Source organism: Centroberyx gerrardi, chromosome 8, assembly GCF_048128805.1.
Source record: "Centroberyx gerrardi isolate f3 chromosome 8, fCenGer3.hap1.cur.20231027, whole genome shotgun sequence".
NCBI lineage: Eukaryota > Metazoa > Chordata > Actinopteri > Beryciformes > Berycidae > Centroberyx > Centroberyx gerrardi.
Window position 1 is genome coordinate 18,973,162 of NC_136004.1, and position 26,371 is coordinate 18,999,532.

The 26,371-nt window shown below is 42.1% G+C and overlaps 3 protein-coding genes across 3 annotated transcripts in view; 2 read left to right on the forward strand and 1 right to left on the reverse strand.

Moving 5' to 3' along the window:
* The window catches only part of pi4kab (phosphatidylinositol 4-kinase, catalytic, alpha b), a 29,806-nt gene extending 10,098 nt beyond the window's left edge, over positions 1-19,708 (reverse strand). The window contains exons 1-33 of the mRNA XM_071918523.2: positions 19,534-19,708; positions 18,575-18,691; positions 17,839-17,932; positions 17,271-17,359; positions 17,091-17,163; positions 16,721-16,983; positions 16,459-16,525; positions 15,850-15,998; positions 15,665-15,730; positions 15,421-15,517; positions 15,093-15,284; positions 14,868-14,968; positions 13,730-13,859; positions 12,773-12,902; positions 12,569-12,664; positions 12,266-12,449; positions 11,765-11,868; positions 10,813-10,981; positions 10,673-10,723; positions 6,436-6,544; positions 5,876-6,012; positions 5,547-5,680; positions 5,311-5,393; positions 5,132-5,202; positions 4,839-4,963; positions 4,651-4,732; positions 4,107-4,190; positions 3,613-3,702; positions 2,982-3,101; positions 1,570-1,662; positions 1,056-1,212; positions 779-906; positions 501-659 (exon numbers count right to left, since the gene is read on the reverse strand). Coding sequence (XP_071774624.1) covers positions 501-659; positions 779-906; positions 1,056-1,212; positions 1,570-1,662; positions 2,982-3,101; positions 3,613-3,702; positions 4,107-4,190; positions 4,651-4,732; positions 4,839-4,963; positions 5,132-5,202; positions 5,311-5,393; positions 5,547-5,680; positions 5,876-6,012; positions 6,436-6,544; positions 10,673-10,723; positions 10,813-10,981; positions 11,765-11,868; positions 12,266-12,449; positions 12,569-12,664; positions 12,773-12,902; positions 13,730-13,859; positions 14,868-14,968; positions 15,093-15,284; positions 15,421-15,517; positions 15,665-15,730; positions 15,850-15,998; positions 16,459-16,525; positions 16,721-16,983; positions 17,091-17,163; positions 17,271-17,359; positions 17,839-17,932; positions 18,575-18,691; positions 19,534-19,632 — 3,843 coding nt within the window. The 5' untranslated portion in view covers positions 19,633-19,708. The remainder of the gene's footprint in view (positions 1-500; positions 660-778; positions 907-1,055; positions 1,213-1,569; positions 1,663-2,981; positions 3,102-3,612; positions 3,703-4,106; positions 4,191-4,650; positions 4,733-4,838; positions 4,964-5,131; positions 5,203-5,310; positions 5,394-5,546; positions 5,681-5,875; positions 6,013-6,435; positions 6,545-10,672; positions 10,724-10,812; positions 10,982-11,764; positions 11,869-12,265; positions 12,450-12,568; positions 12,665-12,772; positions 12,903-13,729; positions 13,860-14,867; positions 14,969-15,092; positions 15,285-15,420; positions 15,518-15,664; positions 15,731-15,849; positions 15,999-16,458; positions 16,526-16,720; positions 16,984-17,090; positions 17,164-17,270; positions 17,360-17,838; positions 17,933-18,574; positions 18,692-19,533) is intronic.
* Positions 7,293-9,813, forward strand: serpind1 (serpin peptidase inhibitor, clade D (heparin cofactor), member 1). The gene is made up of 6 exons (XM_071919801.2): positions 7,293-7,561; positions 7,817-8,460; positions 8,634-8,782; positions 8,950-9,074; positions 9,271-9,415; positions 9,608-9,813. Exons 1-6 carry the CDS (start codon positions 7,293-7,295, stop codon positions 9,797-9,799), a joined length of 1,524 nt encoding a protein of 507 aa, XP_071775902.1. The 3' UTR covers positions 9,800-9,813.
* Positions 19,709-19,802: 94 nt separating the features above from the next.
* Positions 19,803-24,639, forward strand: snap29 (synaptosome associated protein 29). Its single transcript, XM_071918534.2, has 6 exons — positions 19,803-20,012; positions 20,600-20,842; positions 20,962-21,155; positions 22,431-22,516; positions 22,593-22,697; positions 23,157-24,639. Exons 2-6 carry the CDS (start codon positions 20,600-20,602, stop codon positions 23,315-23,317), a joined length of 789 nt encoding a protein of 262 aa, XP_071774635.1. The 5' UTR covers positions 19,803-20,012; the 3' UTR covers positions 23,318-24,639.
* The last annotated feature ends 1,732 nt before the right edge of the window (positions 24,640-26,371 follow it).

Genomic DNA, 26,371 nt, shown 5'->3' on the forward strand with positions numbered 1-26,371 from the left:
AAATACAACCATCTTATCAGCCTAAATCACAAAGTGGGGCTGCATCCCCTCCTAACTGACACACCGTAAAGTCACCTTATGTGCCCAAATGAACTCCTGGTGTCAGGTACGTACACTTCTCCACTCACAGAAAGTGACAAATCGAAACTTAAGAGCGAAATACAATCTGTCTCCTAAACAGCAGCGAGCGAGCACTCCATCCAGAGAAAGCTGACTCACCAACATCAGATCTTTTGCCTCTCTCATCCCTTTGGTTTCCTCTGGTATAAAGTAATCACAGACCAGCTGGGGTGGTAAACATGAGCGTGCTGTGTGCAGTTTACTAACGTCACATTACATGATGTCTGGGTATTGAAGTTCACATTTTTTTAAAAAGTTACACACACATGCAAAGTTGCCTAGTGCAGCTTTATTATTCTACAGTATATAGTGGTAAAGACAGACAAGACAGGACAAGAACTCAAATGGGTGGCAGCAGTTTGTGTCCCAGTGTCACTGACCTCTATCCAGAGGAAGTGAGGGGTGACATCGGGTGGACAGGGTGCAGGCTGGCTCTCTTCTGAGGCAGCCAGAGGGTCGGCCTCCACCTTGGCCTCCGAGAACAAACCCATCTTCAGCTCTACTGTCATCTGCCAAGCCCCGGCCATCTCACGCATGAACTAGGGAAAAGAGAGGTTAAGAATACACATTTAGAGTAAGGCGTCATTCTCAGAAATCCATGAAGGAATCAGGATTCCATCATGCATTGGATTCCATGAAAAGTGATAAATACACTTACTGGCACTTCCACTCCGTTGTGTGCAGCCAGGAGCCACTCCCAGCAGGCGATGGCAGTCTCCATACCGTGTTCTGTAAACATCTTCAGAGGAGACCAGCACAGATGGTGCAGGAGCTGAGGATCACAGTCTGAAGATAAACAAGACACAGGAGGATACAGAAAAAGATGAGTGAAAGAAAGGCATCTACCAAATGACACATACAATTATAACAAAAAAAGACATGTTTCATTGCTCCAATCCATAATCAAACAGTAATACATTTCAAAAACTACTAACTTTTGGTGGTGATAAGCAGGGCGGCCATTTTGAACATGGCCTGGGTAAAGGCTTCTGGGTCTTTTCTGTCCAGAGCGTCGGCCATCTGACGGACCATCAGCTTGTTCAGGTCTGACTGGCTGTGGGTCGCCTCTGAGAACTGGATCATACCGGCCACCTAGACATCACATAAACACACACAAACAAAAACACACACACACATGCATCAAAGATACAGCAACATGTATGGCTTCTTTATTTCTAAAGGACTCCATTAGGTATATACAATACCTGTGGATCTTTCTCTCAAAGGCAAAATTGGCAATGACATATAGATAATATTTTAGAGCAAGATAGATGGTCAATATCACTAACAATTACAGCCAACAGAGTTCTTTGATTATATTTTTGTGCCTTATGTTATCCACTATGTTATCCACATTAATCTGAATTACTAATTGCTAGTCCTACTGCAGGTGAATCTGCACTGCTTCAGAAAGTTGCCCATGTCTTAATATTAAAGAACAGACATCACCTCTCCAGTGTAGCGGTTGCGCAGGTTGAGTGAGGCCATGAAGTTGGAGTAGTCCTTCTTCACACACGCTGGTCTCTCGGTCAGCTGGGTGGTCTAGTGAAGAACACAGTTCAGGGGCCACTCAGGGCCGAGCCACAGAGCCACAAGCCAGGGAAGTAAGATAGCTGGGTGTACTGTAACACTGTTAGCTGTTCTATACTGAAGGTATCATATCTGAGCCCTGTCTCGTTGTATTCTGTGTTCAGACCAACCTGAGGGAAAGCAGCCTACGGTTGGCCACAGGGCGGAGGACACCACCAGCATAACCAGTTAGCCAAATGGGCAACCAGCCAACCAACCCACCAGTCCATTGCAGGTAAGCAACCAGGTAACCAGCAAATCCGTAAACCAGCCAAGCAACCAGGTAGGTAGTTCGTTGCAGTTTAATAAAGACAAAATACAACAAATGAAGCAAATGAAAAGACGGATATAGCAGAATGCAAGCCCAAGAAAACATAAGAAATGCATAGCAAGCAAAATAATGTCACACAGACTAGTATGCATGCACACATGGACGTACAGTACTGTAAACAACTGGAGTCCACCCCAGTGTTTACAGAGCTATAGATTACACACAGTATGAAACACATAATAAAAACATATACGTTTAAGCACATAAAGGATACAAGACACTTCTGGTAAGTGTTAACACAACTGCATGGCTTTGACAAAGCAACTAAATGACACATTTGTTGTTATGTTGAAAAGCTATCAATGTTGGACAAATGTTAATAAGCATCAAATCTCAGTGGCCAAGTGATCAACTAGCCTGTGAGGTCAGCAGTAAGTAAACTATTTTGGATTTCAGGTTTACAGTCTGTTCAAATATGTTACAAAAGTGCTGCATCACTTTAGAAATGTAAACCAACAGCTGAGGCGCTTGTCACTTATTGAGACATCCTCAATGTTCCACGAAAAACTTTGTAACTGTCACTACTAGAAAAAAATAAATTGTATTAGATCTTTTGTATGAGTGCAACAACAGGCATTACGCTTTCTTTGTTGCCTCTTCATTTCACAAACAAATAAATGTGAGAGATGTTTTAATGATTCGATGGTAGGCGGAACCGAATGCCAAAATGTGTCTTCAAAATGTGTTAAATAATACAGTATGTTGCGTGACGAATCAAATCTTGTAATTGGCAGCTAGTACGTCACATTTCATCTTGATCTCAGAATGAATTTGGGTTCTGTCATTTCATTGGTTATCTAAATCTAGCCCCGCTCTTACCTTAATCTGGTGTTGGATAGTCTCTGCAATCTAACAGCCACAGCACAGCAATACCGTGATGATCAGTAAGAGTGTGTGTGCAGACATGCATGGATGCCTGCGTGTATGTGTGTGTGTGTGTGTGTGTGTGTATGTGACTCACGCCTAGTGTAGTGCTCTGCCTGTTGTAGCCAGCAAAGTGCAGGATGCTCTCTGTGGCCATGGCCAGGCCCGTGTGCTGGGACAGTCCTGACACCCAGTTCTGATGCTTGTTCAAGTACTCCTGCACAACAGAGATAAGGAGAGATAAGGAGGGGGAGAGAGAGAGAGAGAACGAGAGAGAGAGAAACAGAAAGACAGACAGTCAGGGGAAATATACTATATAAAGTAAAAAAAACAGAGTGATTTTCTAAAAGAAACTAATTATACAAATGATAGTAAACTGATTTGGGGTTTTGGGTTACTGCTTCTATGAGCATTGTAAGTGAGGAAGGGTTGCTTAAGACCAGAAATGCCAAGCCAACATCAACTGACTGCTGCTTTCAATTTTAGAACTTAAATATCTCAGCTTTCAGAAAGTCCCTCGATGACTTTTCTTAGACCCGCTTTCAGTATAAACCAGTTTTGTTAGATTTTCAAAATCCCACAAGGAAATAGTACTTATATTTAGTTTTACCCCCTTCAATTGACTCTTTGTTGGCCTTCTCTTAGACCCCCCACATCTACTGGTCTTTCTAGTGTTAAGGAACAGATCTGTACTGTCTTTGAGGCAAGATTAAGTTAAACAAACTGACCTGTAGGTGGGACTTGGTGACAGAAGGGGCCCATTTCATTGCCTCTTTCAGGATCTCACCACAGCGAGCAGCAAAGTCCTTCACTATGCTCTAAGAGGAGATAAGGAAATCAGGATTTAGTAATACTTTATCATACAAACTACATAAGTGCTGGTGGACAACACAAGATTTTAATTCTTGATTCTCTTAATTAACATTTATCCCCCCACAAATTGATGAGATTAGGGCTACTTTTTCTCAGTGACTTTTATAGTACCCATATAAAGTGCTTAGTTAGTTAAACAAATCATGTAGTGTAAGCCTGTGTTAAAAAAAAAAAACATCAAATACAATCATCAATCATCAACCATACAGGATAAATCAACTGATGGACCGCAGATTCTACAATCCAAAAATAAATAAGGCTTAGCAAGAAAAAAGGGTAACTACAGTATGTAAAATAAATACTCTGCCGTCCTCTAGTGGTCACGAGTGTAACTGCAATCCAAACTCACCTCTCTGGCCTCGTATGTGTCAGGAACAGTGATCCTGTGCGGGGTGTCTGGGATGTCATAGTACGGCTGATCCTTATGGATGTCCTGAAGTGGAAAAGGAATTCAGTGCAAGCTTACAGTTTAGATTTAAGTCTCAAACATACTTTGCATCTGCTTAAAAAAAATTCTCTGACATCTGATTAAAAAAAACAACGATAAAAGCTCCCCTTTTGTTTCTCCAGTGAACAATTCAACACTTTAGTTTTCAACAGTTTTTGACTGTAGATTTTTTTTTTTTTAAAGATTATGTTTTTGGAATTTTCACCTTTATTAGATACTTCAAAGTATCTACCACCAGAACGCCCCTTGACTGTTGATGTTAACTACAAGATGTACCAGTAGAAAGCATTCCTCTTTCACTTGCCTCTTTCTTGTCCATTATGGGGAGTCAAACCAACAACCTTGCACTCATGCTCATCTACGATCTGTGCTTCTATGCTGTTTTTACTTCTGCCTAGGATTTCTGTTTCTGTGGTGTTCATACCAGACATTTTCTGATACTTACAGCACTCAGAGACAGAGAGAGTGTCTGCAGGATGTCCAGCATGGTCTTCAACACCCGACCACTCCAAAGCAGGTGGGGGAAACTAGTGGAGGGGAAGGGACAAGAAAAACAGAATAAAATATATTAGTAAAGTGAACAAAAAAATAAATAACGGAGACTGACAAGGTTACTGGATGATTAACACTTACGTCTCAGCCAATCCAGAAAGGTATTTGTCTGCCACTCTGCGGATCCTCTTGTGGGTGTGGTTAAAGTTGACCAACAAAAATTGGGCATGTCGCTCCAATTCCTCCTCATGCTCTTTGGTCTTGGGCTAAAAACATGAGAAACATGCTGTGATTTTTGTGCTGTGACATTTAGGAATAAAAACTGTGGGCAATAAGATGCCCAAGCCTTTTGAAATTGCTTGTCCTTGTCTAGAACAATCAGAGAAACCAAGACTAAGTGCATCTATGGCTTATTACCCTGAAATGACGCCTACCTTCTCAGCCATCATTTGGAGGAAAACATCAAACACCTTATCGCCAACACAAATAACACATTGCATCATCCCTGAGAAAAAAAAAGAGATTTAAAAAAATAAATTACAAAGAAAAGAAGAAGAAAAGACAGAAGAAAAGGACAGTCAGGTGCGAACGGTTCGAAGAGTAAAGGCCTCACCAGATTTGTCCTTCTGGATGGCTTTGTCCTCAAAGTATCGAAACATGACCTGGAACCTGTCGGCATCGTTGGATCGCAGCATCCTAAAAGAGGACAAGAAGAATGAGAGTAAACGAATACTTACATAATCTCACCTTACTGACTGCGGTAAGACCTGTGCATAGAGTTACGTAAATCAACTTTATGTGAAAAAAATGAACAATGTAAGCCAGACTAATAAGTGTAAGGAAGCTGACCTCATGTATTCTAGTCTGTAGACTGACAGCAGGTACGTGGACATGGCAAAGTCCAGCTTGTTAATGAGGGCCGAGCCTTCTGGGGACGGGTCCAGGAGATTGATGATGGTGGACCGCAGCTCGCTCAACTCCGCCTTGAGGACGCAAATTGAAAACCTAAAGGTTACTGCTGGTGTGTGTTTGTGTATGTCAGCGTTTCCTCTACCAGTAAAAAGGCTGCACAGGCTACTCAGGCCTAGAGGGTTTCCATGATGATCACATGATAACAAATGCTTTTTCATAGGTCTTTCACTACCGTGAGAAAAAGATCTGGTTTGCGAACACTGTACCGGCGTGACTGTGTCGTTTTTCAGGGCAGAGTTGTACTGCAGTTCTGAGCGAAGAGGCTCTCCGCTGGGGAAGGTGAGCAGAGGAGACTTGGCGGCGATTTCACACACGCCTTCATACCACTCCTCCGGCCAGAGTCCTGAGAGAGGTGGGAGAGATGTGAGGGAGAAACATGAAACGATTCTATAACAAAAAAAAAAAATGTGGGGAACCACTGGACTGTTACGGCTGATACTAAACTAAAGCTTCTATGATGATGTTTCTATGTTGTACGTCCATCCCTCAGCATATAAGTGTGTTTTTCGGTTATATGTGGTTTGATACTGATGATAGCATGAGCCAAAATGCCTGTCTTTAATTTCTTTTTTGAGCAATTTTTCCACACAGATCACTTTTTTTCTATTTCCCAGTTCAGCATGAAATAAATCTCCATCATCATTTAAATCTCAGCGCCCTCACTGTTTTTTTATGCTGCGTGCAGAAACTCTTTGCAGCTTTGTACTAAACATGTGACATAATAAAATGGACAAAAGGACTGTCTGCCTGTTCACCCCTTGCTTACCTGATCCCTCCACAGCAAAACCCATGACCACAGAGTACAGCCAGAAGTCCCGGAACAGCTTCTGGAGGCGGGGCTTGGCCTCTTTGATTGGCGGGAGCCGCCTGGTCAACTGTGGAGTGGAAAAAGAACAAAATAGAGCAAACAATCTAACAACAGAGAAATTATCTCATTCTGAACAATGTGACTCTAAAGGAATGGTAAAACACAGTTCATGAACGTATGAATGAACTAAAATCTTTACGGACATGCTGTACATTGATCAAAATAAAGATCAAAAACATATATATCAAAAACTATAAAGATCTCTTACTAGATCATTACTGGTAATTGATCAAATATTCTTGAGTGACAAGTTGAATTGTGAAGAGTTAAAGATTTCAGTTAGTCACAGCAGTTTTTCTGTCTGTTGTTTGATCTGGTCTATTTGTTCAGGAGGAGCCCACATCAAAGTTCAGTTTTGGTATTCAACTCCTTGCTCTTAGTCCCACACACAGAACCAACACAGCACTTCCCGCCAGCACAGAGCAACCAAAGGTAAGACATTTTACATAAAGGGAATGGTACCTGAATCTAACAAGACAAAGACTTCATATTTATCCAAAATGAATGCGTGTATTTGATCCTAAAAGATTTATTTAATTACTATAAACTGTTAATCTTGCCTTTCCTAAATGTATAATTTAGGTATTTATCCAGTGATCACGCTATTTATGCATGTCAAAAAAACAAAAATCAATTAAATCTATCAAATTTTCATCAGAGCATACAGTTCGCTGACCTAAATGTCCATCCCCTCTGCTCTACTCTGTCTCTGTCTCAGCCTCTCTCTTCATTTTGGTCTCGGTTCTCCCTTCAGGATGTGGGTCATCACAGTCATCTCTGCGGCCTGCCTCCTGGTCACCCCATCCCTGGCTGGGATCAAAGACCTGGGCTCTCACTTCATTGACCCTACCTCTAACCCGGACCCCAGAGGCCTCGGCCAGGGAGAGGCGGTGGATATGGAGGCCATCCCCTTGGACTTCCATAAGGAGAACACTGTCACTAATGATCTGCCTTTTGACGGCTTCGAGGACGAAGATTACATCGATTTTGATAAGATCCTGGCTGAGGACAGTGATGACTACATGTGAGTTATAAAAAATACAAAAATATTATACTTGTGGTGGGTTTTCTCAAACAGTCAATATTAAATTCATGGCGGAGTAAGTAATGACTTATTTGGACTATTTGGAGTTATTTGGTGCCGATTTGTTTGAAAAGTTGTAGGCTCAACCTCAAAACTTGGTTATGATACAGCTAAAATTTGGTGTGTTTTAAAACCAAACATGAAATTAAATTTGGGGTGAACTAGCTTGATGACAAGCTTGTGATGTTTTTTCAGTGAAGGGGACGAGATAGATGAGATTGCAACTCCGGCCCCAGACATTGACATCTTTGCCGAGCCGTCTGACCCAAAGATTCGCCGTGCCAGACTCCTGCGGCTGTTTCACGGTCGGTCTCGCCTCCAACGCCTCAACATTGTGAATGCCCACTTTGGTTTTAACCTCTACCGGAGCCTTCGTAACCATGTCAACCAGACTGACAACATCCTGCTTGCACCGGCTGGTATCTCCATCGCTATGGGGATGATGTCGTTAGGGGCGGGACCTGGAACCCATGATCAACTCTACAAAGCTCTGGGATTCGCCGAATTTGTCAACGCCAGCCATCACTATGACAACGCAACAGTGCACAAGCTCTTCAGGAAGCTGACGCACAGGCTCTTCCGGAGGAACTTTGGTTACACGCTGCGCTCCGTGAACGATCTCTATGTAAAGAAGGACGTCTCTGTGAAAGATGCTTTCCGTACAGAGACAAAGGCTTACTATTTTGCAGAGCCGCAGTCGGTGGCCTTCAGCGACCCTGCCTTTCTGGCCAAGGCCAACCGGCGCATCCTAAAGCTGACCAAAGGGCTGATCAGGGAACCTCTGAAGAGCGTGGACCCAAATATGGTGCTGATGCTGCTCAACTACCTGTACTTCAAAGGTGAGTGCAAACAGGGGGCAACATTTCTGCACCTCTACTTTCAAATGATGCAACTACAAGAAAATAGTACAAACTACAGAACACTTGATTGTTTTGTTTGGTTACTCAGAGTGCAAAGTAAACAGCTTTTGTACAACATGTGACTCTTTGGCCTTATTTGTTAATATAAATAGGTACGTGGGAACAGAAATTCCCCAAAGAAATGACTCACTACAGGAACTTCCGCGTGAACGAGAAGACAAATGTACGCGTGCCAATGATGAGCAACAAGGGGAACTACCTGGCTGCTACTGACCACGAACTAGAGTGTGACATCCTACAGGTGTGTGTCTCACTCTGATCGTACACAACATACCTGAAATTTCAATTAGAAAGTCTAGAATAGACTTCCCAATAGGCAATCATATGTTTTCTGAGTTCACTATGAGCACACAGAAAACATAACGATCGATGAAAGCCCAATAATGAAGTAAAGTATCTTCTTTTCAGCTCCCATACACGGGAAACATCAGCATGCTCATTGCCCTGCCTAGGAAGATCTCTGGCATGAGGACCTTGGAGCAGGAGATCTCCCCCACTGTGGTCAACAAGTGGCTCAACAACATGACCAACAGGTCAGCAGCAGCGTGCTCCTAACTAATCAACAACTGAGCTTACAAAACGACATGCAATAAACCTTTTGAAAGGGAGCTCTTCTGAAAGGGAGTTAAGCGGCTTTGTTGAAAATAATGAAAGTGCCAAGACGTAACCGAGACTCTACAGCATGAGGAAATGTCAGTCAAAGGACTGTTTTTGTTTCCGTCCCTCCAGGACTCGTGAGGTGGTGTTCCCCAGGTTTAAACTGGAGCAGAACTATGACCTGATTGACAATCTGAAGGAGATGGGCCTCACTGACTTGTTTCAGGAGAACGGAGACTTCACTGGAATGACCTCAGAAAAGATCACCATGAACTGGGTGAGTAAGCCTAAATCAGTCATGCTTTCACTCAGACCTAACCAAACTGATCCTAAAGGCAAAAACAAAATGAAAGCTAGAGTCATTCAGTCACCTGGACACTTCATCTGCTTGATCACATGTGTTTTTTTGTGGTATCAATAGTGTGCACAACCTATCTCAATATGGTTGCCTTCTGGTCTCCCTCCCTAGCTGAAGCACCAGGGAACCATCACAGTGAATGAGGAGGGGACAGAGGCAGCGGCTCTGACCCAGGTGGGCTTCATGCCCCTCTCCTCTCAGATCCGCTTCACTGTGGACCATCCCTTCCTCTTCCTCATCTACGAGCACCGCACAAACTGCCTTGTCTTCATGGGCCGGGTGGTCAATCCTTCACAGAGCTAAACTTGACCGCAAAGTCCTGCTACCAACCTATTCCCCACAAAATCCATGTTTGTCTAGACTTCCAACTGGGTTATAATGAGCCTCGGAAATATTACTGATTTTTACATGGGTTGTTTTTGTTTTTTTTAATATTCAATTATTGTCATTAGTACAGTATGTAAATCTAACATCAAGTTTTGTGCTTTTACATGTTTGTGGTCTCTTACTGAACATTTAGCCTTCTCCCTCACATTGCTCAAGCTTTTGTGAGTCTGTCTGAATGAGTCAATGAATGCTTGTTATTTGCTGTCTGTTAATGTTTCATCTTTTGCAATGAGGCTAGCGGATGATGTTTCATAGCTGTCATAGCCTTAATGCAGTACTGTAATCATTGAAGAAAGACTTCGTGAATATGATTAACACAAGGGAGAATAAGATACTATATAATGTTATTATATTACACAAGGAAATTCTGGACAAAACATAATGTTAAGTTATTTTAAACATTTTGCTCAAATTTATTTGATTATTTTCACAATAAGCTGAATTGATGAGAAAAAATGCAATGAAAAAATGCAATGAAAAAATACCACAAATCTGAACACAATCTTTGAAGGACTAATATTACCACAAAAATGTGTTGGCTTAAAAAGTATCTAATAAGAAGTGTAAATACATCCAGCAGCGACCTATGACCCATGACCCTGGTTTACTGCAGCGGGCAGGGTAAATATTTGTTCATAGAGTTAAATACTAACCAACAGCTTGGATTCGCCTGTAACCACTCAAAAACTTACGCAGATTATTTAACAATGAACCATATGGGTATTTCAACATAAATTCTAGTACCAAATGAATGAGAAATGTTTTTGGGGGGACTCAACAGATACTTACCACAGCAATGACTGGAATGAGGACTCCAAGGTTTCCAGCACTACTTGAAGCCTGAGGGTCGATAAAGAGAGATTACCAACTTGAAATTACTGTTATCACTTTCCTGTTGTGTTTAAACGTTTATGTATGCGAGCACAGACCTTCAGTGCAGGTCCCTTGTCCGAGGCCCTCTCACTGGCTCTCTTTCCCTCCAGGCCCAGCTGGACAAACAACTCTAAAAGGTTGACCATCAGCTCATCCACGAGTTGCTCCCCCTGTAGGTTGGCTGCAATGTTGGCCAGAGCGTTTATCACCGCCAGGGAGCAGTGCCTTGGAAGAGAAGACAGCATAGATGGAGAGCACAGTTAAACAAAAGCATGGAAATATTCAGTGCAGACATACACAAACATAAGTCCAAAGAGAGCCTATTTACAGTATTATTATATTTATTATTATTATTAATAAAAATAATAACTTTATTTGTATAGCACTTTTCTAAAAACAATGTTTACAAAGTGCTTTACATGCAATAAAACCCAAGGAGACAGTGATGTAAAACTACCACAATTAAATAAATAATAGAGCTTAATAATAAAAATAAATCATATTTGAAGGGTTTCATTCCAAAACACTACATATCCATTTTGGAAAAATGTTGCTACCTGAAATTCATCAGGCAATATTTGAAAAACATAAATGACTACTAAATTCAATACTAACCCATAATGTGCTTAACTTTCATGCCAGCAGTCAATATGGGGGAGGGGTGTCATTATGTTTTTTTAAATGGTGGATATCTCATTTTGGAACTAAACTCTTCATTTGTGTTTATTTAAACCTTTATTAATCAAAGGAAAGCTGACTAAGCATGCATGTTTTTCTTCCCAGCAAAGACCTGCTTCACATTCACACGGTTATGCACATTCACATCAAGGAGATTCCCAGTACCATCCCAGTCCCAGGGAAGGGGAGATCAGTCAGTTTTCCCAACCACATTTTTCCCAGTTTGGGGATTCGAACAAGCAACCTTCCAGTCACAAGCCTAATTCTCAAACCTCTGGGCTACTGCCATCACTGGTACAACTGGTAATTGTAGTAACACCAGATCCTGACCTGTAGCCATGGTCTCTGTAGTCCTTGGTGGCTGAGTAGACCACTGAGCTGGCCTTCACACTGATCTGCTGGAACAGGTTCCACACCTCCTGGTAGATGTATTGCTATGGGGGAGGCAGACAGAGATTAAGTGGGTAAGATTCACCCCATTTACACCTAGTATTAAAATGTGTCTTGAGTGATCGGATAGCAATCTGATCGCACTTGTCCACATAAAAATCTAGGTGTAAATGCATCCAAGAGGCATTGGGGACAGATTAAGATTTTGTATCGTTAATACTAGGCCTACATTAAAGAAGAAGAATTTGCATACTGCATGGAAAAGTGCGGGAGAAGGATTTCTATCCACCTGCCGAAGACCCATTTTTTTAATAACAAATGTAAATGTAATGTGGATAACTTGCATCCAGATACAATCTGGATTCAAGCCGCATGGAATGCCAGGTGTAAATGGGATCACTGTGTGCTTGCATGTACGTATGTGTACATGCATGAACTCACATTTCCTGTGATGACCATGCAGCCAAGCTGGTCTATGATGAGCACGTCCAGCTGTGAGGGAGGCTGGCAGAACTTCTGCTGGAGGATCTGCAGGATGGGCTCCATGACTTTGGGAGTGTCTCTCAGAGCCACGGCGATGTGGCCCAGAGCTCGAATGGTGTGGTCCGGGATCAGATGAGCATCCCTGGGAGAAAGACAAGGGACTTTTTCAGAACAGCTGTTAATCAATGTCTAAGACCTGAAAATATGCGGGGTGACTATAAATCCATAATGTAGTTTTTTTAATTCAAACATGTTGCTCACTTGTCACTCTCCTGTGAAATGTACAGACGGTTGGACAGGCTGGCCAGAAAGGCCTCCACTATCACAGGGTCCATGGTCAGACCGGCCTTCAGACATCTGACAGAGAGGGAGGATACAGAAACACAAAGATGAAAAATTCATGTAACTAAAAAAAAAAAAAATACTACTCTCTAACAAAAGCTGTGCCAGGTGTTTGTGTCTGACCTGCAGATGTTGTCGATGGAAATGTCTCTGAGCTGCTCGTACATGGAGGGCTGGTCCTTCCTGTTTGACAGGATGTTGAAGGTGGACTGCGAATGCTCATTGGTCACGTTGATCCTGATTTCTCCCGTGCCTGAAGAAAGAGTGATAACAGCAGAGAGACAGAAACAGCAACACAAAAAAGCATCATCATTTAACACTTTGTTCGTAAAAATAGGACCTTGCACAGAATGAAAGAAGCTGTATGTAGAGCACAGACAGAATGTACAGAGCATATAATATAACAGATCAGCAGCTAATCTATGAGATAGTGGTACATTCTGCAGGGCACCATAGTGAAATCAATAACCTGAATTGCATTTCAATTTGTCTGTGTGTGTGTTTCCGCTCAGTCAATCAACACTCTCTGCAGATCAATAGTGGATGGGACTCGGATGTGATATTGACATGCTGTTGATGTTGATTTGACACTGCATCCGACCAACGTAACAGAACGGTCCTGTGCCATTTCCTTTAGGATCTCACATCTACAATACAACCAACTAAGTTGGTTGTATTGTAGATGTGGACACTTAAAGGTTTTCTATTACAGGAATTCAAATTTCCCCCCATTTATATACATGTATGATCAAAGATATTTTAATGAAGATGTTAAAATATTGTTTGAGTGGTTAAAGTTTAAGTTATTGCATTTTCAAAAAATCCATCCATATTTACAGGCAGTTTCAGACTAACTCCAATCAATACAACATCAATAGAGAAGCTGATTTATTAGAGAAGCTCATTTAATGCAACTAATTAAATTCAACCTTTAACTAAAATAAACTTATTTGCGAAACATCATGAAGAAATTTTATCTCATCATGAACCATAGCACATTTGAAAACAAAATCATGAAACCTGATTAATATGGGACCTTTAAGTCTCAATCCCGCAGTGGATGTGCAGTAATTACTGTACCTGTGCTGTACTGACTGTGGTACTTGTAGAGCTTTATAAGAACAGGGGAGGGAACCACCAGGAAATCCCTGAGGGAGGTCGTGGCAGAGTGGGCCACTACTGGAAACCTCTCACACAGACGCCCCAGGCCCTGCCACAGAGGGAGAGAAAATTAGAGAAATTAAAAATAAATATCCAATCAATAATTCAGGATTTTTGTCAGGATGGTGTGATGCATAAGACACAGAAGCAGGGGACTAGGAGGACCAAGAGAGGAAGAGAAAATGCTGTACAGGATGCATATAATTACCTCCGCCAAGGAGGTTATGTAATCGGTGCCGTTTGTTTGTTTGTTTGTCTGTTTGTCTGTTTGTCAGCAGGATTACGGAAAAATTACTGGCCCGATTTTCCTGAAACTTCGTGGAAGGGTGTAGCATGGGCCAAGGAAGAACCCATTAAATTTTGGAGCGGATCCGTATATTGGTTGCGCTTGCACATTTGCATATCATAGAAGACTGGACTATTGGCCTTGACGGAGGTCTGCGCTCTCCGAGTGCCCTTCTAGTTATAAACTGTATTGTCAGAAGTGAGAAGTAACTAGTTATACCTACTCTAGTTGAGTGTACTGAGTAGATGTTAGAGTTTTGAACATAACAGTCCAATCAGAGTACAATCGGTAGTGACTAGCATTTACAGTATAATACAGTCTCATAACCTCCCATAACTGATATTATAGCTTTGTTAACTACATGAGAACAATATCCAAACCTTGGGCAGATAATGACCCATCAAAGTATTTGCAAAGGGTACCAAAATGGTTCAACTGTTTAGTATTGGGGGAAATAATGTTTTGAGCATACACACAATCTTGATTGTTTTCACTCAAAACTCGCTAAATGTTTGAGAATTGTTTTAGTAAGTAGTCCTTTACTTTTTGAAGATTATTTTTTGGCATTTTGCCTCTATTTCATGGTTCACAGTAGGGAGAGACAGGAAAGACCACCAAGCCACCAGGATGCCCGATACTCCTTTACATTTACTTCAATAATTTTAAAGTAAGTACTCATAATCTACCTTGCATAACTTATAATAACTTAAGTAGTAGAGCATCTATTTGAGCAAAATATTCCAGTCCTCTTTCTACCTCTGAGTGTTATACCTGTAGGCAGCAGATGAGCAGGGGCATGTGAGCGATGATGACTTTGCTGGAGGTTTTCGACTGCAGCTTCTCTGAGAGTTTGGTGCACAAATTCTCAGCTCCTGAAAAAATACACAGGAAGGGGAAACGATACAACCAGTATAAATAAACAAATGTAGACTAGCACCCCTCTAATTATGTAGTCTGAACACACTGCTGTCCTCCCTCTCTGCTGTGATTGATTACCTTGCTCATCTTTGACGGCCCACACCATGAGGTCCACACAGGCAGCGTTGGCTTGGCAACGGAGCTTGAGGGGGCTGGGTTCCCCCGGCAACCCCCCCGTATCATGAAGTACCCGCTGCAGCTCCGACTGACTGCTGCTGAACTGCTCCAGAACAAAGTCGTGCACTTCCCGCACAAACGCTGGCTGCAAGGCTGAGGAACAGGAAGAGTGGGGAGATTTCACACAATAAAACAATGTCTATTTTATTGGGTTACAAAATACAACATTTACAATCTGGTGGCTGCACGTTTTGAATGCAGAACAAATAAAATATATATCATGTTTTACCTTTCATGTAGTACAGTGTGTCCCTCAGCATTTTGAACACACACACATAGAGAGGGTCACTGAAGGTTTTGTAATAGATGTTGATCCCAGGATTCGACTTAACGGCAAACAGAAAAGACAAATAGAGAGAAAAATATTACATAACTGATAATAGGAACAAATTTAGTTTGAAAACTGTGTACTTTTTTGTTGAACAGAAAGTGGTAATATAGTTTTGAATAATCTTATAGTAATATAGTTTTACCTCTGTAAGTTCTGACATAGTGGCATCCAGTGTTTTTAAAAAGGAGTCGGAGACAAACTTCTTCACCTGCACATGGACAACACACACAACTACTGGTAAAGATACAGTGTTGCCAAGCCATGGTATAACGGCCCATGGCAGACAGCAGACCTGGTGTGATAGAAATAGGTAGTGGGCTACTTTACCATGCCGAGGAGCTGTCGGAGCAGGTCAACGGGCACCTCCACCTCTCCTTCCCCCGCCCCCATGAAGAGAGGAGACATGGAGAAACTGGAGCTGACTGTGGAGAAGTAGTAGTCAGGGTCTACAGCGCTGCTGTCAGGGAGATAGGCACCTGGAAAGAAAGGGACGGGAGGATACACAGAGATGTGATAACATATGGCCAAATGCTTAAAAGGTGCAATGTGTAGCATTAGCAGTTATATATCATCAGTGAAAGTTATCGAATTCCATTGTAGCTGCGCTGGAAATATCTTGAAATGATGTCACGTCATCTGTGTTTGGCCAGTTATCCACAGAAATAAGGAAAATACACCACCAGACGACAAGATGGACTCAGAAATGCAAGGTGCATTGCCAGTAGCTATTTTTAACAGTGCTAAATGTATTTCAGTGTGGATTTTTCCTTTAACATCAATAAATTATTGCCACATTATTTTGAGACATTAGAAGAATTGCTGTAAACAAACGAGACCATTGTGGAGAAGACTGGCAGCCTGTACACTGCCTGTACAACTGAATCCGAGTAGCTTGTGTTTTAGTTTTTCATTATGGAATAAATGCTTTGTTTTCACCTTCAAAGTAGTGTGGGCCAGGGGTTGTAGGGGAGCAGGGCGAGTGGCCTGCTGGGTCTGGACTGACCTGTGAGGACAGGATATTTCATTAACCTCTAACTAAGCCATATTAGTCATCAAAACTGGGAGTCTCACTTTTAGTAGAATGAAATGACCAAACATTTTCAACGAATATTTTCAATTCTGCAATCACATCTCAGTTTTTACACACAAACCACCTCTTACACCCAACCAGCTCATCACAACACACACACACGCACACCTGTGCGGAGGCATCCAAGTTGGTCCCAGTGCGTCTGCGTAGAGTGTCGCTCTGGCACACTGTCAGCAGTGAGGATGGCAGGATGGAACGGAAGTCATTGAAAGACCTGCGCCGTATTCCCTCTGTTTCCTCTGTAACGCAGCGGGCTTGGGGCGAATCTTTGGGGAACAACTTGGACAGCAGAGCTTCGTCTGTGTTGCTGTAGCGGCCAAATGCCCGAGTCACACCCAGCAGGCAAGGGACAATATACCTGCACAGGTAGACTGGAGACAAAAGAGCAGGTGTGAGGCTGAAGTGAAGCACTGTTGTTGTTTCTGTGTGTGTGTGTGTGTGTGTGTGTGTGTGTGTGTGTGTGTGTGTGTGTGTATACCTTTGTCATGGTTATCAGGTGTCTGGCACATCTCCTGCAGCCCCTGCATGACTTCCATGACAGTGTCCAGGATCTGCAAGGGAAACAGTAGAAAAATGATCAAAATTGCAGTGGACATGAGGCTATCAACCTTCAAGCAACCTAAGAGTTAGAAATAAGGCCGCAGCTTCTTGATCTGACCTGCTGTCGGGTGTCTGGGTCCCTCTGTGCCACATCCGCCAACAGCGTCACTAAACAGAAGCTGAAGTTTTCTGCGACAGGGAGAGAATCTGAAGAGAAGACAAAAGACAAAAAGACAAATATAGACAGTTAAATGACATGCAGAGTTGTATATTAGTAAAAAGAAAGACACAAGCAGAGTTATCAAATGGTAAACACACAAAGCCTTGTCAAATGCTGAAAAGGCAATCAACTCAGCAAACACAACAGAAGACTAACTGCATTGGCACTGAGAAAATGTAGCGCACAGTATGTTGTTCAAATGTCATATCTGGTCAATAAGATAAAACATAAGTTATAATAATAATAAGACAGACAGTGTTTTATGATGTGGAAACTGGTCTCAAGGCGTTATATGCATTATAAGACATCTCGACACATCTCAAAACATGCCTTCAGACTGTATTGAAATAAAAAACATTTATTGAAAGCAAGATTAAAGCAAGAAATTCTGAGTTGCAATTAAAGCAAGGCACTTGATGGAGGGCAGAGTAAAACAAAAGGCCCAACATAAGAGGATTGTTCTTACCCCTCCCTTTCTTTCCCAAGCTCTCCTCGATCCATTGGACCCGTGGCAACCCTTTCAATAGGCTCAGCAAGTAGGAAACAAGTATGTCTTTGTGCTAGCAGAGCAAAACAAAAACATTACACACCACAAAACACTGCACTTGTCGGCACGGAGCTGACAAGCGCTGATAAATCAAAAAACACCGAGCTATTCTTTATTTCAATACTGAATCAAAAGTGGGTCAAGGGAGCTAAATCTAACAATGTTTCTGCGGTGAAAAGTGAAAAGTCCTGACACTATCACTGTCCTGTGCGCTACGTAATCAGATGACTGAGAGGCTTTCCATGCTGTGTCTCAGTGTGAGGGGGTTAGAGGCTTACACAGCCAGCCGCATGTCTAATCGCCAGTTTAATCAGATTAAGGGAATGAGCTTATCATGGTGATATATGTGGAGTCATGTGAAGGGCTGTAAGCACTAGAGGACTAATAAAACAGTACGGGAATGTAACCATATAAATCCTCAGATCTGAAGATATTGAGCTACTGCATCGCTGTGTAATAAATGCTGTAAATTGTGGCCTCAGTAGTAGCTTTTGTAATGTTTGGGACTTAAATCCGTCAGGTTATCCGTTAACTGCCAGGGCGGATTGTAGATATGTTACAAGTGATGGTGAAATGCACTCAAGTTTGTGAATAATGTCTTTGCGCTTGGAAAGATTCAACAGCTTGGCTTGGTTCATAACTGGCAATCACCCACCTGTAAGTCAGACTCCACAAGAAACACAGCCAGGGCTATGACAGCATCTCTGCGACGCACGTCCAGAGTGAACACACCCCGGACCTCCACTGGACACATGCATTGCAGCTTTTGGACCTGAAAGAAACCAACCACAAGGGGATCGCTTTTGAAAATCTCCGGCACTAATTTCTTAGACATGAGCAGGCACAGATGACGCACAAAACAGACTGTGTTCAGACTAAAGACAAGCACTCATCAGACCCTTAATCCTCTTCTCTGGCAGGGTTGTTTTCAAATCAGCTCTCTTTTGATGGCATGGCATCATGCTGAATGTGGGCTGCTATCAAAGTGAGATGTGGAAAATATCAGTTTGCCCAACACAGCTCGCCTTCCCAGTTCACTGTCCAAACAAATCAAACTGTTTCATTAGACATGATCATCCTGGCAACAGGTTAGCTGCTTTAGCTAGTGTATAAGTAAATATAGAACAGGGTAAATTGGAGTGAACCTTCTCTCTCTCTCTCTCTCTCTCTCTCTCTCTCTCTCTCTCTCTCTCTCTCTCTCTCTCTCTCTCTCTCTCTCTCTCTCTCTCTCTCTCTCTCTCTCTCTCTCTCTCTCTCTCTCTCTCTCTCTCTCTCTCTCTCTCTCTCTCTCTCTCTCTCTCAGCCCCGCGTAAACCTGTTTGACTGCAGTGCGCAATGCTCTTTGGTAAAGGCTGTCATTATCTGATTCAGTAACAACACACTAGCAGCGACGCTACTTCTGCACTGCTTTCTTATCACAGGGGAAATACTGCAGATACACGAATCAGCTCCACGTCACACAGACGGACACACCTGTCAAATTCAGCCTGGCTCCACCGTCACTAATCAAAATAAGCCACCGCCTGTGCGGAAGCGGAGTACACCCTAAACAACCCTGTTGCTTACTAATAACAAATTGTCTTCTCGAGCTCAGACAGCGCTTTCCTTTCTCACCTTTTCGACCGGTGCGGGACGGTGTGCAGCTAAAGAGCGGGCTAGCGACAGGACTGTGTTGAAATAAAACCCTCTCGTACCACCTCCCGTTACAGACATGTTTACCTCTACATCAAAACGAGCGAACTCTAGAGAGGAGAGGAAAGAGGCGAGCGGCTGGCGCTGGTCGAGCCGCAGTACGGCAACCCAGCGGGCACAATCATAACTAGCAGCTAAAAATATACAGTGGCTAGTTGTGATGGACATTAAAAACTATTTTTAGTTAAAGTAAAGGCAAAACGGGACACACTTTGTTTAGTGTCATGCCTGTCATTTCACGTCAACAAAAAAATGTATTTATTAGCTGTATGCGTTTTTCTTGCGCAGCTTTAGCCGTTGGGATAACAAGCTGCAACGTCACCAAACGTGAGCGGAAGTATTCTGTCACTGAGGCAGTCAGCTGATAGAGTAACAACAACGTCTCACAGCTCCGGTCAAAGGTTTGTCTCTTTAGTTTATCTGTGGTCTTCATATTTTTATTTTAGATAACATTCATTCTACAAGAAGAAAGGGTATGTGTTGGCATAGCACGGTCGATATGTGGATAGGTGTGTGGTCTCATGGGTGTGGTTGGTCGGTTACTCGATCGCCTTCAAGGCAGTCCTCGTTGGCTTCTGACTAGCCACTTAGCTTTAATGCTAACGTTACATTACCACCAAACCGCAACATTAGCTACATTAATGTTGTATTCACTGAGAGCAATCCATTATATTATTTTAAAATATACTAAATGTTAACATAGTACGTCTCCCTTGTCTTTTGTTGCTCAGAAGTTAGCAAGTCATATAACGTTGTAGCTAAAGCTAACAATTTAAAGCTAGTTAACTTAATCTAGCTACCGTTAGCTAAACTTTTAGCTAAAGTTTTTGTCACGTAAGCATGTCAACAGTTCCTTTTTTTTAAATTATATTATAACCTGTTTTGGCTGAAAATTTCTTCCAAACATTGCAAAAAGTAGCACACCCTGTCCAGCTGATCACTACAGAACAGATTCTTTAATACTAAACCTTGTGTATTTCTTCCACAGATGGCCTACCCTAAAACCCACAACCCATTTGCAGATGATGATGATGAAGAAGAGTGTGGGTCTAATAGTAGGGGGTTCAATTTCAATGATGACCCCAGTGACAGAGGGTTGAGTGAAGCAGAGAGGAAGCAGAGATACCTCCAGCAGGAAGTGATGCGTACAGCCCAGTCTGCTGTGGACAGCAGTCATCGTTCCCTCGGCCTCATCTATGAATCAGAGAAGATGGGTGTTGAAACAGCAGAGGTATGACAAACTAATAATCCTTACTGTTGCACAAATGACGAGGCCCTCCCTATAAGAGTAAGCTAACTAACACAATAATGACTCTAGTCTCTCTCATTCTCCTCTCTTTCTCTCTGCAGGAGTTGGTGCGTCAGGGGGAGGTTCTGAAGAGGACAGAGAAGATGGTGGACAACATGGATCAAGACCTGAAGACCAGCCAGAAGCACATCAACAGTATCAAGAGTGTGTGGGGAGGCCTTGTCAACTACTTCAAGGGCAAGCCAGAGACAAAGCCACCGCCTGAGCAGCCCAACGGCTACCAGGCCAGCGACAAGTATGATTCAGTCCTTTATCATCTGACATCATTTCTGATGCCTTTCTAGAGCAATGGAAATGTTTTAGATTGTATAAAGTATCAAGTGATTGGAAGGAGGCTGCAGAGGAGCGAGTGTTGCAGGTACATGGTTTGCACTTTACTCTGCTGCAACACAGAGCAGTCCTGAGATTGTCTGCTCCGAGATCCTTTATGAAAGTATTTGGTGATGTTGCTCTTCTACTATTCTGGAGTTGAGAGCATCCCACATGGCATCTAAGCCTGATTTAGGGGCCTCTCAGTCTTCCTAAAGGCTCAGATTACCCACCTCATGCATGTAAAGTCAATCAGGCAGCGTCTTCCACCCCAAACTTCTCTTTGAATAATCAATAATGTATTAAGCCCAGAAGATCATGGCAGATGCCACTCTCAGAATACCAGCTCCTCTCCTCAGGCAGTCATTTTAGAGACCCTGTTCCTTTAGTAAACACCTAATCAGGTCAGTGCCGGTCCAGTAAAGCCCAGAATTACAATACACTTCTTGTTTTTATGAATTGACTTGAATTCACTGTTGAATCAGATCATTCAAGATCTGTCATCTCCTGTGACATCAAATGGGATAAAAAAATCTCTCTTCAATCACCAAAAAGACCCAGTAGGCAATGAAAAATTCAGCCTACCACAGCCAATTCAGTTAAAGTTCTTCCGGCGATAGTTGACTGTATCCTCACCGCATACATACCTGATGTTTTTTAAGCACTGCGTCCTCATGGGGCCATGGGCAAGCTGGTGTAACATTCCTCATATGTAAATATTCTTGGCGAAAAAACGGATTCTGATAACGTTTTTGAGCGTTCTCCTTCAGGATATATTTCCTGATTTCCTGATGGGAATGTCTCCTATCTCCCAGGAAAACACAGCACAGTGGGCCATTCATTGTTTTGAGCAGCATGATAATAATGTCAGCTGTTTCCCAAGGTTTTCTCAATAATCAAATGCCATCTCAATCGAGTCTTTATGTGAGGTTCTGGATTCTGGAATTCTGAGATTGCATGTTGCAACAACGCCATTATAACGATATTGACCTCACCTCTAGTAGAACAGTGGACCAAAACCATGTCAGAAAAAGCAAATTTCCATAGGTACAGTAAAATCAATCTAGCTTATCTTGACATCACATGTTGCCATTACATACTCATTATAGATGTTTTTGGCAACTTTTTCAGGGTCTTGTCATTTACTGTCCTTCACTACCTGGTTAAACAATGCTTATCTGACTTCTTTATGTTTTTTCAGATTACAGAATGCCCTATCCAACAGCAGAGAACATGAAGATAAGTACCAAGCCAGCCACCCCAACCTAAGAAAGTTAGATACAGGAGGTAAGGGTTTGCACAACAGCCTCAGCATAACCATGTCACAAACTAGTTGGCATCATTTCCACTTTGTATGTTGTAGGATTTGGAGCTGCTGCATCAATAGATGACAGCTCATCCAAACAGAATGGCTATCCTCCAAACAAACACCTTAGGGCGGCTCACCAGACCCTGGACAACAACTTAGGTAAGAATAGCTATTCTTTTTTTATTTCTCTTGTATTTCCGCTTTAATATACAGTATATCGTAATGTACAATGGAGTCACAAGAAAGGTGGCGTAAAAGATAGAGGCAGAAAACTCACTCTTGGCATCTTATATCACCATCTTGAAATCAACTACAGTGTACATTGTAAATTAAATTAAATGGTTCAATATTGCCAATATAGATGTTACAATTAATAATTGTGGAATCTAAAATCACAATACACAATTATACACTGTTAATTGTACAGCCCTACCCAGTATGCTGATCCACCCACTGGGACGTTAGCATTCACCCAGAGTCACCAATCTGGTTAGACTGGATTCTGGGCCGGGTGCAAAATGTTATGCATGTTATAACAAAATCACAACAAACCATTTAAGATATTGTCTACTAATCCCTAGTTGATCTTAACTCAGCTGTGCTTTGCGTCTTATCTAGATGAGATGTCTCTGGGCCTGGGCAGGCTAAAGAACCTGGGACTGGGTCTCCAGTCTGAGATTGAAGATCAAGATGCCTCCCTGGATTCTCTGCTGAACAAAGTGGACAAGATGGATCTCAAGATCCACAACACCAACCAGCAGATGAAAAACCTCAAATAAAACAACTTCTATACAAACACTTAGACTCACCCTACTGAGACAAAGACAAACACAGGTCAACGGCCTCTCACCCGGGTTTCCAAGCTGCCCTCTGTGGAATAAACTGCCTATTCTTAGGTTTTTCTTTTTGTATTGGAACATATAATTCTGGCAGATAAACAAGTAAACACACATAGTGCTCTTTGCTTGTTATTTTCTTCTTAAATGACTGATTATTTTCCTGATTTTATTTTTGTTTTGATTATGTCCAGAAACTCAACACTGCATAGAAACTGCTCCCACCATGTAGTTTTGTATTGATAATGAATGATGTCACACCCTCACTTGCACATGCTTCTTTGAGATACTCAACCTCAAGGTGATTGTCATTTGTTGTCTTGTGTGCTTTTGAAGGGAAGGATCTGTACCATGTGTGTAATGGATGCACAGTAAGGGATTGTCTCTTATCAACGTAAAATCTCCTCATCTTCTCCACTGAGCTCAGCTGCACTTCTGTCTGAATGTAGTCAGTTGGATTTGCTTTATTATCATTAACGCCATAGAAGTGCAAATGAGTGAGAACATCTTGAATGAATGAATGAGAAAATGGCTAAGAACATGATGTATGCTCCAAACTGGAATGTGTTTGATTTATATCTCAAGCTGATGTCTGTGCTAACTCAGAATCCCCGGCCCGCCTCCACATGTGTATAAAAAAAACACACTCATTGAATCTGTTATATTATGAAATGTGAGAACCACACTTTTAGCCTTTGGAAATCAAGCTCCAGTCACTTTTGCCTTACTTATGGTATGCATGTAGACTAGCTTTGGGCTCCGGTTTTGTTCTGTGCCATGATATTTAACTGTTATCTCTCCACTAGTATCTCTCTTTACCATGAGATGCTTCTTTATCTGTTTTTTGTGTTTTATTCTTTTAAGGGTGAATTTGATATAATCTTCTGTAAAGTATGTGTTCATTCTTCAGTGCTTTCCCCAGTTTTGCATCTCGTCTACAATGATAAATATCTGTTTGATTGCTGTGTAATGTGAGTGAGTGGATGTTTGTAAGACAAATAATGTGAATATAACATGCTTTAGAAACTGAACAAATGTTGCCAGTGATATAATTAATCAAATATACTTTCACAGGAATACAAGATATGAATAGATGAGCCACTGTCCAGTCTTTCAGCAACTGAAACACAAAGCTTTCCTGAAACAACTATTGAAAATGGGGAAATTAATGAGGATTTATCATGATTTTTCATTTTGTTTTTTGTATGTCTATTATATATTCTACTCAAAACCAAATACCCAATAAAACACATTTACCAGACGGATCTAATATGTTTATGAAATGTGTGTCTGTTTCTGTTAAGAGTGATGCAGGAAGTGAAAAGCACCACAGGGTGACGCCACAGTCTTGCTGAACGGTGGACCTTCTGTGGTAATGTATCAATGTGTTCATCATGCATTAGATCATCTATGTAAATAAAGACTATCACAGACATGGCAACACAATATTTTAATGTAGATTAATGTAAACAATATTCCATTTATTTTACCCTCCTAGTACACTTAAGATGAAGAAAACCTAGCACACATGAAAACTTTTCTCCTTTCACGTAGTAAACTAGGGATCAAAAAAGGACCAAATTCTTAGGGAAAAAGTTTCATTTCAACCCAAACATTAGTTTAGTTCTCAAACATTAGTTCTGCTGTAATTGTAATCCACCAAAAGCCATAAAATATTTATTCTCATACTGATGCAGAATATTCAGAAATTGATGATAGTTTTTTCATCAAGACAGAAGTCTGTGTTTACTGCTGGTCCTGTTGTGTACCAGCTGTGTTGCTGTGTGTCGCCCAGGTCTTCATGCTGAGGCGTCCATTCATTATCATTCCTCTGTGTTGGGCCAGCTGCTCCTACAGAGGCAACAAGCCCTCATTAGGATGGCCTGCCAATTACAGTACAGAGTACACAAACACACGTGCAAGTACACACATATAGACACACGCAGTGGGGCGATGCAGGCGGGGGAATGGGGGTACAGACTACCCAGGACCCAAAGCAGAGGGAGGGCCCCTAAAATGGTTGGACTAAAATGCTTTTTGTGGTACTCAAGTGTATATTTATAAATATATTTTATGCTTTTATTTCACTCTGCTCTGGTTTTGAAACAGGTTTTGGTTGAAATTTACAAAACTGAAATTGAAAATAACAACTGAAACTAAAACTTTCTTAAAAAAAAGTTTGAGACAGCAGCTGTTATCTGTGTTATCTGAGACAAAACTGGTTTTAAGCAGGAATACAATTTGGCTGGGTTTTTCCAGTATAGACTAAAACATTTTTGAAACAGATATGAACAGGAGATTACTGGTGAAAGTATGGCTATGGCCGCTGATTAGCGCTATCAGGCTAGTGCCCAAAACCCATAACTTCAATTAAGGATTTGTCCGATAACTGATCAGAGAATGTGTGTGTTTACGTTATGGATGGGTAGACCTAGATGCTTGTCATAGCTGGAATAATGGTGGTGTGGAAAGTGGAGGGGGGGCCCGGAGTCACCTCCTGTGCACAGGGCCCATAACTCCTAGCTACGCCCCTGCACACCCACACACAAGATATGACTCCGCCCACCCTCTCACACGTGTACACACACACACACATAAACAAGCTAGATGCAAACATACACCCTTATCAGGCAAATGCAGCGCCCAATACCCAGTAGAGGAGAAGGAGGAGGACGTCAAGGGGGGATTCCAGGAGAGGGAGTAGTGTATGTGCATGTACTGTAGTAACATATATGTGCTGCTGAAGCGAGCACAGGTGGAGGTGGCACCGCGCATCTACCGACACCACCAATAAACGGAAGTCACCCCTGGCTTCTTTCCCTTCACGCCATCCGTGGGGCCGTGAGGGCTTTGAACAGCTGTCTTGTCGAAAGCAAACAGTGGCCGCGCTGCGACAAAGGCCGCCAGTGATGGAATGCCCCCCTTTTCAGCGGGCGTAATCCCAGAACACACTGCTGTCGGACCCCATCAGGCACTGGGCCAGAGATGGGCCTTCCT